Here is a 10492-nt window from a genome sequence, read left to right as displayed (position 1 = left end):
CTTCCCCTTCCCTTCCTTTCTATAATCTTCCATCTCTACCCCTTCCCCTCTTCCTTATCTCCTTTCTTTCCTTCCCCTTCCCTTCCTTTCTATAATCTTCCATCTCTATCCCTTCCCCTCTTCCCTATCTCCTCTCTTTCCTTCCCCTTCCCTTCCTTTCTATAATCTTCCATCTCTATCACTTCCTCTCTTCCGTACCTCCTTTCTTTCCTTCCCCTTCCCTTCCTTTCTGTAATCTTTCATCCCTATCCCTTCCCCTCTTCCTTATCTCCTTTCTTTCCTTCCCCTTCCCTTCCTTTCTATAATCTTCCATCTCTATCCCTTCCCCTCTTCCTTATCTCCTTTCTTTTCTTCTTCCCCTTCCCTTCTTTTCTATAATCTTCCATCTCTTCCGTACCTCCTTTCTTTCATCCTTCCCCTTCCCTTCTTCTCTATAATCTTCCATCTCTATCCCTTCCCCTCTTCCTTATCTCCTTTCTTTTCTTTCCCTTCCCTTCCTTTCTATAATCTTCCATCTCTATCCCTTCCCCTCTTCCTTATCTCCTTTCTTTCCTTCCCCTTCCCTTCCTTTCTATAATCTTCCATCTCTATCCCTTCCCCTCTTCCTTATCTCCTTTCTTTCCTTCCCCTTCCTTTCCTTTCCGTAATCTTTCATCCCTATCCCTTCCCCTCTTCCTTATCTCCTTTCTTTCCCTTCCCTTCCTTTCTATAATCTTCCATCTCTATCCCTTCCCCTCTTCCTTATCTCCTTTCTTTTCTTTCCCTTCCCTTCCTTTCTATAATCTTCCATCTCTATCCCTTCCTCTCTTCCTTATCTCCTTTCTTTTCTTTCCCTTCCCTTCCTTTCTATAATCTTCCATCTCTATCCCTTCCTCTCTTCCTTATCTCCTTTCTTTCCTTCCCTTCCATTGCTTTCTATAATCTTCCATCTCTATCCCTTCCCCTCTTCCTTTTCTCCTATCTTTCCTTCCCCTTCCTTTCTATAATCTTCCATCTCTATCCCTTCCCCTCTTCCTTATCTCCTTTCTTTCCTTCCCCTTCCCTTCCTTTCTATAATCTTCCATCTCTATCCCTTCCCCTCTTCCTTTTCTCCTATCTTTCCTTCCCTTCCTTTCTATAATCTTCCATCTCTATCCCTTCCCCTCTTCCTTATACCTCCTTTCTTTTCTCTTTTCCCTTCCTTTCTATAATCTTCCATCTCTATCTCTTCCCCTCTTCCTTATACCTCCTTTCTTTTCTCCTTCCCCTTCCTTTCTATAATCTTCCATCTCTATCACTTCCCTCTTCCATCTCTTCCTTTCCTATCTTTCCTTCCCCTTCCCTTCCTTTCTATAATCTTCCATCTCTATCCCTTCCCCTCTTCCTTTTCTCCTATCTTTCCTTCCCCTTCCCTTCCTTTCTATAATCTTCCATCTCTATCCCTTCCCCTCTTCCTTATCTCCTTTCTTTCCTTCCCCTTCCTTTCCTTTCTGTAATCTTTCATCCCTATCCCTTTCCCTCTTCCTTTTCTCCTATCTTTCCTTCCCCTTCCTTTCCTTTCTATAATCTTCCATCTCTATCCCTTCCCCTCTTCCTTATCTCCTTTCTTTTCTTCCCCTTCCCTTCCTTTCTATAATCTTCCATCTCTATCCCTCCCTCTCTTTTCTCCTTCCCCTTCCCTTCCTTTCTGAAAATCTTCCATCTCTATCCCTTCCCCTCTTCCTTATCTCCTTTCTTTTCTTCCCCTTCCCTTCCTTTCTGTAACCTTCCATCTCTACCCCTTCCCCTCCCTTCCCTTCACCTCCTCCTAACCTCTCTCTCCTCCCCGTTCTTTCTCCTCTCCTTTTCATCCCTTCCATCTCTGCTATTGGTCGGTTTCATTTCATCTGTCCACTCACGAGCGCAGATAACCACTTCCATGTTACAGTTCCACCATTTACAGGTTGACGTATGCTATGTGTTTTTTTTCGTCTTTATAATCACTCCACCACCACCACTACCACCGTTCAGCTCCTGCCTTCATCACGAATACTCTTCTTCTTCTTCTCCTTCTTCTTCTTCTTCTTCTTCTTCTTCTTCTTCTTCTTCTTCTTCTTCTTCTTCTTCTTCTTCTTCTTCTTCTTCTTCTCCTCCTTCTTCTTCTTCTTCCTCTTCTTCTCCTTCTTCTTCTTCTTCTTCTTCTTCCCCTTCTTCTACATTTATAGTCCACCACCACTACCTATAACCATAAATACTACCAACTGTAGGTACAATTTAACCATTCCCTTACAGCCATTTACTTTTTTTTAACTACTACTACTACTACTATTACTACTACCACTGCTACGTAGCCTGAGGAGAGTGACCACCACCATCACCATAACGCCCCCCCCCCTTTAACCACTGTCCAAGCCCTCGAGGAAGGAAAACGACAATAAAAAGTATAAAGAAATTCCTCCTTCCTCTTCTCCTCCACAGCTGCCATAAGGGTCAATAATAATAATAATAATAATAATAATAATAATAATAATAATAATAACAATAATAATGAGATGAAGAAAATGATAACAATAAAAACAACCAAAATTGACCTCTCTTTTGGCTACTCTACTTTTTACTTCTGTGGGATCGGCGAGTTAGCGGGCTTTTTTTTTTTTTCACTCTTTTTGTTGCCCTTGAGCCGCATCCTTTGATATAAAAAAACAATAACAATTAGTAATGAACGACTGACTCCTTTGATTTCTAAAACTACAAGAAGAGGTTTGACTTTGAGCTGGTAAACTGTAGGCAGGGAATGTAAGCTTTTCACACAAAAAAACTACACTCTTCAATACAGTGAGTGCAAAAATGGATGCTTCTGAATTGGAATCTGGTAGCCATTCCTCTGATAAACAACAAAATTAACCCAGTAGCTGTGGGGAACATGTTTCTTAAAGGCCCCTCTAAGCCAGAAAAATGAGAAAAAGTCATCACTCACACAAACCATTTCATAATATATATCAACACATTTGTGATCAGTTTATGCATCATTTATTTTGGGGTTTTTATATCACGGCAAAAATTTGGCCCGTCGCTGGTACACGGTAAAGCCACAAATTTTGCCCGTCGCTGGTACACGGTAAAGCCACAAATTTTGCCTGTCACTGGTACACGGTAAAGCCACAAATTTTGCCCGTCGCTGGTACACGGTAAAGCCACAAATTTTGCCTGTCACTGGTACACGGTAAAGCCACAAATTTTGCCCGTCACTGGTACACGGTAAAGCCACAAATTTTGCCCGTCGCTGGTACACGGTAAAGCCACAAATTTGGCCCATCACTGGTACACGGTAAAGCCACAAATTTGGCCCGTCGCTGGTACACAGTAAAGCCACAAATTTGGCCCGTCGTTGGTACACGGTAAGGCCACAAATTTGGCCCGTCGTTGGTACATGGTAAGGCCACAAATTTGGCCCGTCGCTGGTACACGGTAAAGCCACAAATTTGGCCCGTCGCTGCTACCAGGTTAAAAAGTGAGTTGCTGTTTTTTCGGTTTCCTGAAATGTAGAAAAAATCAAACACCCATTTGTTCCCAGGTTCAGTAAATGTCTTTGTAAACAGGATTAAGGTACTTTTATGTCATACAAATCACATACAATATAGATAATAGAGACAACAAATATAATCTTCTGAATGAGACACACAACGCTATGAATGAGGAATGATGCATTTGGCCAAACCACGCCTCTGACCTATACACTCTGCTCCATGTCATACTCTCATTTTTCCCTTGTTGCAGCTTTGAAATTCTCCCTTGAACTCGGCATTTCAAGGGTTTAATTCTTTACCTCTCCTGTGGCTGTTAACTCCTGCTTCAGTGTAGTAAATCTGTGTGAAAACTAGAATTCTTACCCTTATTTTCATTTCCCAGTCAATAGTGTCCTTTTTCCCCTCTAGTTTCAGCTTTGTACCTTCCTTTGACCTCTGGATTTAAAAGGATCAATACTTAACTTCTCCTACAGTGGTTAATTCCTGCCTCAGTGTATTCAATTTGTGTGAAAACTATCATTCTTACCCTTATTTTCATTTCCCAATCAATAGTGTCCTTTTTTCCCTCTAGTTTCAGCTTTGTACCTTTCCTTTGACCCCTGGATTTAAAAGGATCAATACGTAACTTCTCCTACAGCGGTTAATTCCTGCCTCAGTGTAGTAAATCTGTGTGAAAACTAGAATTCTTACCCTTATTTTCATTTCCCAATCAATAGTGTCCTTTTTTCCCTCTAGTTTCAGCTTTGTACCTTTTCTTTGACCTCTGCATTTAAAGGGATCAATACTTAACTTCTCCTACAGTGGTTAATTCCTGCCTCAGTGTAGTAAATCTGTGTGAAAACTTAGAATTCTTACCCTTATTTTCATTTCCCAATCAATAGTGTCCTTTTTCCCCTCTAGTTTCAGCTTTGTACCTTCCTTTGACCTCTGGATTTAAAGGGATCAATACTTAACTTCTCCTACAGCGGTTAATTCCTGCCTCAGTGTATTAAATTTGTGAAAACTTAGAATTCTTACCCTTATTTTCATTTCCCAATCAATAGTGTCCTTTTTCCCCTCTAGTTTCAGCTTTGTACCTTTTCTTTGACCTCTGCATTTAAAGGGATCAATACTTAACTTCTCCTACAGCGGTTAATTCCTGCCTCAGTGTATTAAATCTGTGTGAAAACTTAGAATTCTTACCCTTATTTTCATTTCCCAATCAATAGTGTCCTTTTTTCCCTCTAGTTTCAGCTTGTACCTTTCCTTTGACCCCTGGATTTAAAAGGATCAATACGTAACTTCTCCTACAGCGGTTAATTCCTGCCTCGATGTATTAAATTTCTGTGACAACTTAGAATTCTTCCCCTTACTTTCATTCCCTAATCAATACTGTCCTTTTTTCCTTCTGTTTCAACTATGTAACTTTCCTATGAGCTCTGGATTTTAGGGGTTCAATTCTTTACTTCTCCTACAGTGGTTAATTCCTGCCTCAATGCATTAAATTTGTGTGAAAACTAGAATTCTTCCCCTTACTTTCATTCCCCAATCAATACTGTCCTTTTTTCCTTCTATTTCAACTATGTAACTTTCCTATGAGCTCTGGATTTTAGGGGTTCAATTCTTTACTTCTCCTACAGTGGTTAATTCCTGCCTCAGTGTATTAAATTTGTGTGAAAACTTAGAATTCTTCCCCTTACTTTCATTCTCCAATCAACAGTGTCATTTTCCCCTCTAGTTTCAGCTTTGTACCTTTCCTTTGACCTATGGATTTAAAAGGATCAATACTTAACTTCTCCTACAGTGGTTAATTTCTGCCTCAATGTATTAAATTTGTGTGAAAACTTAGAATTCTTCCCCTTACTTTCATTCTCCAATCAACAGTGTCATTTTCCCCTCTAGTTTCAGCTATGTAACTTTCCCTTAGACTCTATATTTCAAGGGTTCAGTTCTTCTTTTGCTAATGCCCTGGAAATGATGACTGAGTAGGCGTTTGCTTCCCATTACGAACTATCCCTTAAATCCCCTGAGGAGCACTGCTATGGTGGCGGACCGGGGCCTGAAACCTCCTCAATGGTAAATCACAAGTATGAGTCTTATCTATGAGCATCAGTTTGTATTTTGCATGACCCTTCTCGTAATAAATTGATGTCTGTGATAAGGGTGGTCAAATTCTCCTACTCTATGGCTCTTCTGCCTACACAAGCTACACCACCACCAACCACCACCTCTGATGTGCCAAACACTTATCATAACACAATCCTGTCCTTTATACCCAAGACCACAGAAATACATAAAAAATACATAGAACTAGGCAACCAAGACATGATTCCATAATATAACAACTGAATTCTGTACCTCATAAACTCACAGGAGCGCTCAGTAATGAAAGATACAGAGAAATATAGAGAAATACAAAGGATACATAGAAACAGGTTGCCAAGATGTGATGCCGTACTTAACAACTCAATTCAATACCTCATAAACCCAATCAGTTACCTAAGTTGTCTATCGCTAACAGTCTGGAGCGCCTACAGTTCTCGGCACCTCCCACACCTGTCGCTACTTCTACTAATCTCTTTCCGTTGCTGCACGTCAGGAATGGTCGCAAGGCACAGCAGTATTAACTTTTTTTTCCTTTGCTCTTATACACAAACCTATGTCGGCCTTTTTATTTTGTCAGGCTTATTCATTTTTCATTCTTGAGCTGCATCCAAACCCACAACACCAATGCTCCTATAGAACCTTCATTTTCTTTCTTACCATCCTTATTTACATTTTATAAAGCCAATCATTATAACAGGAAATATCTGGAGTGTTACTTACAAGATTTCAACACTAGACTAACATTATTGATGGTTGCTTTTCATGTCAGTCAGTGAGGGATGTTTCGGTATTCCTGAGACGGTAAAAAGCCTTTCGTGACACAAATCTAAAAGGCCGCAAAACAGTACAGCGATAATGTTAAATCACCGGCAAATATGGACTCAAGAAAATTTAATTGCTCTCCTTTTCTCTCCTCTTCTCTTTTGTTTAGTGTCCTTATTATCCCTTATGGGCCTGGACAAGATTTAATATACACCTAGTCACACCTTGAGCCAAATAAAAATAGTCACTGTTTCTTATACACAAAACAATGTAGACTCTTTAAGTTTTGCCTGGACAAGATTTAATATATACCTAGTCACACCTTGAGCAGTTTCCAAATAAAAATAATTGCACTGTTTCTTATACGCAAAACTATGCAGACTTTAAATTTTGCTTGGACAAGATTTAATATATACCTAGTCACACCTTTTGCAGTTTCCAAATAAAAATAATTGCACTGTTTCTTATACACAAAACAACGCAGACTCTTTTAATTTTATGTCAGGCTTTTTGTTTTTTTTCTTTTTTGACCTTTGAGCTGCTTCCATCAACACCACAAATGCACTGCTTCCTGTAAATTATCTTCATCTTCTTCTTCTCATTTATCAGCCCTGTTTTCCCTAATGGGGCTGGATTCTTCTTCTCCTTTGCCATGTTTATTTATTTTATATGTTCCACTGCTTCCTACAAACACTTCTATTCTTCACATTTACCATCCTTATTTACCCTACGGCACTGGACAGCTTCCGACAAACCCTCCCAAGAAAGTACACGATAATATCTACATCAACACTCCGAACCGTCCCCAATCAGTACCTGCGGGTGGCTCAGTCTTCGCCGGCCGGGATGGCGTCCTCTAACCTCTTGACGAACTTGATGCGGATCTCCGTCACGTTGTCGCCCTTCAGCTGGTCGGCGATGAACCACGCCATCACCTCCATCTGTACCTGTGGACGGGAGATTATTTTTGTTATTATTATTACTTGTCCATTTCCTGCGTATCCTCTTCCACATAGGTAAAATTACACTTGTTTCTTTCCCTAACATGTCTCCTTTCTCATGTTCCCCTTGTGCAACGTTGCCAGATTGTCGTACTCAGTCGATTATATTTCCCGACTTCCTACTCTTAAACTGTCTTTTCAATAACGAAACTAATTTATAGTTATCGTTAAAAGAGTTAGATCCTGATGTTTCTTGGCAATAGTTAAGCGTCAGAAACAGGTAAATACTATGCTCTGAGTACGACAATCTGGCAACGGTGTCTTTGTGTACATATTTTTCTTTTCCTCTGCATGAAAGTTGGAATTTATGAGAGAAGTATTATAGAGATTAAGTGATTCTCTTGAGGATAGATACAATTATTCATATTTGCTACTACTGAAAAAAACAAAACCCTGCTAAGCTCTGTTCCTGTAGAAGTAAAGAGAACTGAATGGCCAGAAGAGGTTTAGCTGGTGAGGTGTCTTGGGATGATTCTCTCAAAACATTGTGAACCAGAAAGGTTAACCCAATGACTGTGGATCTCCTACAAGAAGACATCACCAAGCAACAGGAATGGAACAAAAAGTGGCTGCTACAACTCAATGAAGAAAAATGTAAAGTCCTGCAGCTTGAGAGAGGATATCCAGCACACCAATACCAAATGGAAAACTCCACTATCCACCACAGAGGCAGAGAGAGACCTGGGACTATATGTTACCAGGCTACCAGTGAAGGCCAAATCTGTGCCAATCGCAGTGGACGGGTTAAGGAAGTGAATTGATTGATTGATTATTGGGGCGTTTGGTCTTGACGTGCAACTGTGGGGTCATGTGGCGCTGAACCTAATGCGAGACCAATTATATTTCTTAACAATATAAAACCGCTTAAAAATTTAAAACATGATTAAAAAACAACACTAATAAAGCTATATAGAACCACTTAAAATTAAAAACATGATAAAAACAACACTAATAAACTAGCCTATATAAAATGAGATAAAAATTAAAGACATGATAAAAACAACAATAGGAGGTCAATAAATTCTACAGAAGGTTGAGGACGCTAAAGAAGTGGACTCCCAGATGCAGACTCACCATCTCGCAGGCCCCACGGATGATGCCGGCCAGGATGTTCGAGTACCTCAGGCCCAGGCAGTGTTCCGGCAGCTCCACAAACTCTGCCATGGGGTTGGTCTCGAGCACGACGGAGAACTCGTCGCCGCCAGGGTTCCAACTTCCTATGCTTGGCGTGATCCCGAGATACAGCTTGAAGGCTTGCTGGCGGGAGAGGAGAAAGTGTGGTAAATATTGAAAACAGCCTCATTTTGTGTATATATTTTTCTTTTAAAGTTTGATAAATGATGAATACAGCTTCCTCATTTTCTGCGTGTAATTTTTGTAATATCTTCAGTCTAAAAGTGTAACCTTGAGCAAATCTAGATAGAGGAAAGAAAAGGAAAAAAAGAAAAAGAAAGAAAGAAAAAGAAGAAAAAGTGGAGAAGATAAAAGCAGAGAAGAAGAAAAAACAGGAACAAGAACAAGAATGAGATGTAGAAGATGAAGAGGAAGTAGACAGAAAATGAAGAAAAAAATAAAAGCAGAAATATGAAGAAAAAAATGAAAAAAAGAAAATGAAAAAGGGTAGACATACCTACACATATTCAAAGTGAAGAACAAGAATGAGATGTAGAAGAAGAAAAAGAAGAAGAGGAAGTAGAGGAAGAAGACAGAAAATGAAGAAAAAAAATATGAATGAGAAAAAAAGGAAAACAAGAAAATGAAAAAGGGAAAACATACCTCCACATATTCAAAGCAAAAGAATTCAAAATAACAATCGTACACATTCATAACATCCCCCTATCACCCCCACACCCTTACCTGTATCTTATCCGCGGTGTCCCTGAGGTCATAGCAGCGGCCAGGGTTAGCTCGGGCCAGGAAGTCTTCGATAAGCCGCACGCCAATGTTGTAGCCCATCCTCTCCAGCTGCCTGTTCACATCGTCCACATTCTCGTAGTCCTTCAGCAGCTGTGCCACCAGTGCTCCGTAGGTCAGGGTGAAGAGCTCGCCACTCTGCCAAGATGCGCACTGTTATAACCTGCCCCCCCCTGTGTGTTCCAGCATGAAGGGAATGAAAAGATCAATACGTACTTCAAATGTTTGAGTCTACAGATCAGCGATATAAATTTCCTTCCCTTGAGCCGTCTCCTTTGTAGTAAATATATAAATAAATAAATAAATAAATAAATAAAATAAAATAAAACGGTACCATAGCCCGGTTATGGCCTGACAAAGTACATATTACCTAACAATGTATGCAAATTAATCCCTTCAGGTAAAAATGTGTCCCTCAACTCCCCAAGCCACCTGTGACATCAAGATCAAGAACACCTCCCCCCCTCCCCCGACACACACAATGACTCACTAACAAGACTCTAATTACTCACAGGTCATTAAAATTACTTCCTTTAGAGAAAAAATACACGTGTCTCAACTCACCCTAGGCCTCACATTCCCCCATAGGCCCACCCCCATCACAACCCACAACTCCTTCACACTCACAAACACGCCATTATTTCACCTCTACCACAAATTTAACCCAACATCAAAGGTCATATAGGTAGACACACACTATATATACTCACCACCTTCTTGGAGTCCGCCGGTCTTACCCCCTGACGTGACATTTTGCTTTTATATTTATTTTCTATCCTTGTGTCTCGATCAGCTGGCCACTGTACACAAAAGGGAGGAGGGGCGGCTTATATTAGGGCTCCCTTCTTAGTGTCATTATTATTCATTATTTGTTTTATTATCATTATTCATTCAACTATCATGGGACTTTTTTATTCTTGTGTCTTGATCAGCTGGTGTATACAACAGAAGAGGGGGAGGGTCTGCTTATATTAGGAATCCCTTCTTGTTGTTTTTGTTTTCGTTATATATCTATTTTATTATCTATTTAGTATTGCATATTTATTGCTGTCTATTACTGTCTATTCTATTCATATAATTACCATCTATCACTGTCTAATCTATTATCTCTGTTTTTGATTTGTGTTTTCTTTCATAATTATCTATTTTATTATCTATTTAGTATTGCATATTTATTGGTGTCTACTACTGTCTATTCTATTCATAAAATTACCATCTTTCACTGTCTATTTTATTATCTCTATT

The 10492-nt window shown here is 39.8% G+C and overlaps 1 protein-coding gene across 50 annotated transcripts; it reads right to left on the bottom strand.

Annotated features, from left to right (window-relative positions):
* Nucleotides 1–3554: 3554 nt before the first annotated feature.
* Nucleotides 3555–10114, bottom strand: LOC127002777 (trafficking protein particle complex subunit 3-like). 50 transcript variants are annotated; one of them, XM_050868931.1, is made up of 7 exons: nt 9958–10114; nt 9191–9385; nt 8408–8590; nt 4574–7279; nt 4328–4410; nt 4083–4162; nt 3555–3918 (listed from the first exon to the last, which is right to left on the bottom strand). In XM_050868931.1, the coding sequence occupies exons 1-4, from the start codon at nt 9997–9999 to the stop codon at nt 7160–7162; spliced, it is 540 nt and encodes a 179-aa protein (XP_050724888.1). In that variant the 5' UTR covers nt 10000–10114; the 3' UTR covers nt 3555–3918; nt 4083–4162; nt 4328–4410; nt 4574–7159. The 50 variants fall into 50 exon arrangements, with proteins under 50 accessions (XP_050724888.1, XP_050724904.1, XP_050724898.1 ...); XM_050868947.1 differs by having other exon boundaries at nt 4328–4399; nt 4726–7279; XM_050868941.1 differs by having other exon boundaries at nt 4738–7279.
* Nucleotides 10115–10492: the final 378 nt, after the last annotated feature.

The sequence above is a fragment of the Eriocheir sinensis genome, chromosome 24 (genome assembly GCF_024679095.1).
Source record: "Eriocheir sinensis breed Jianghai 21 chromosome 24, ASM2467909v1, whole genome shotgun sequence".
In the NCBI taxonomy this organism is placed as follows: Eukaryota; Metazoa; Arthropoda; class Malacostraca; order Decapoda; family Varunidae; genus Eriocheir; species Eriocheir sinensis.
Note: the sequence above shows the minus strand (reverse complement) of the source record. Positions and strands in the feature narration are given on the sequence as shown.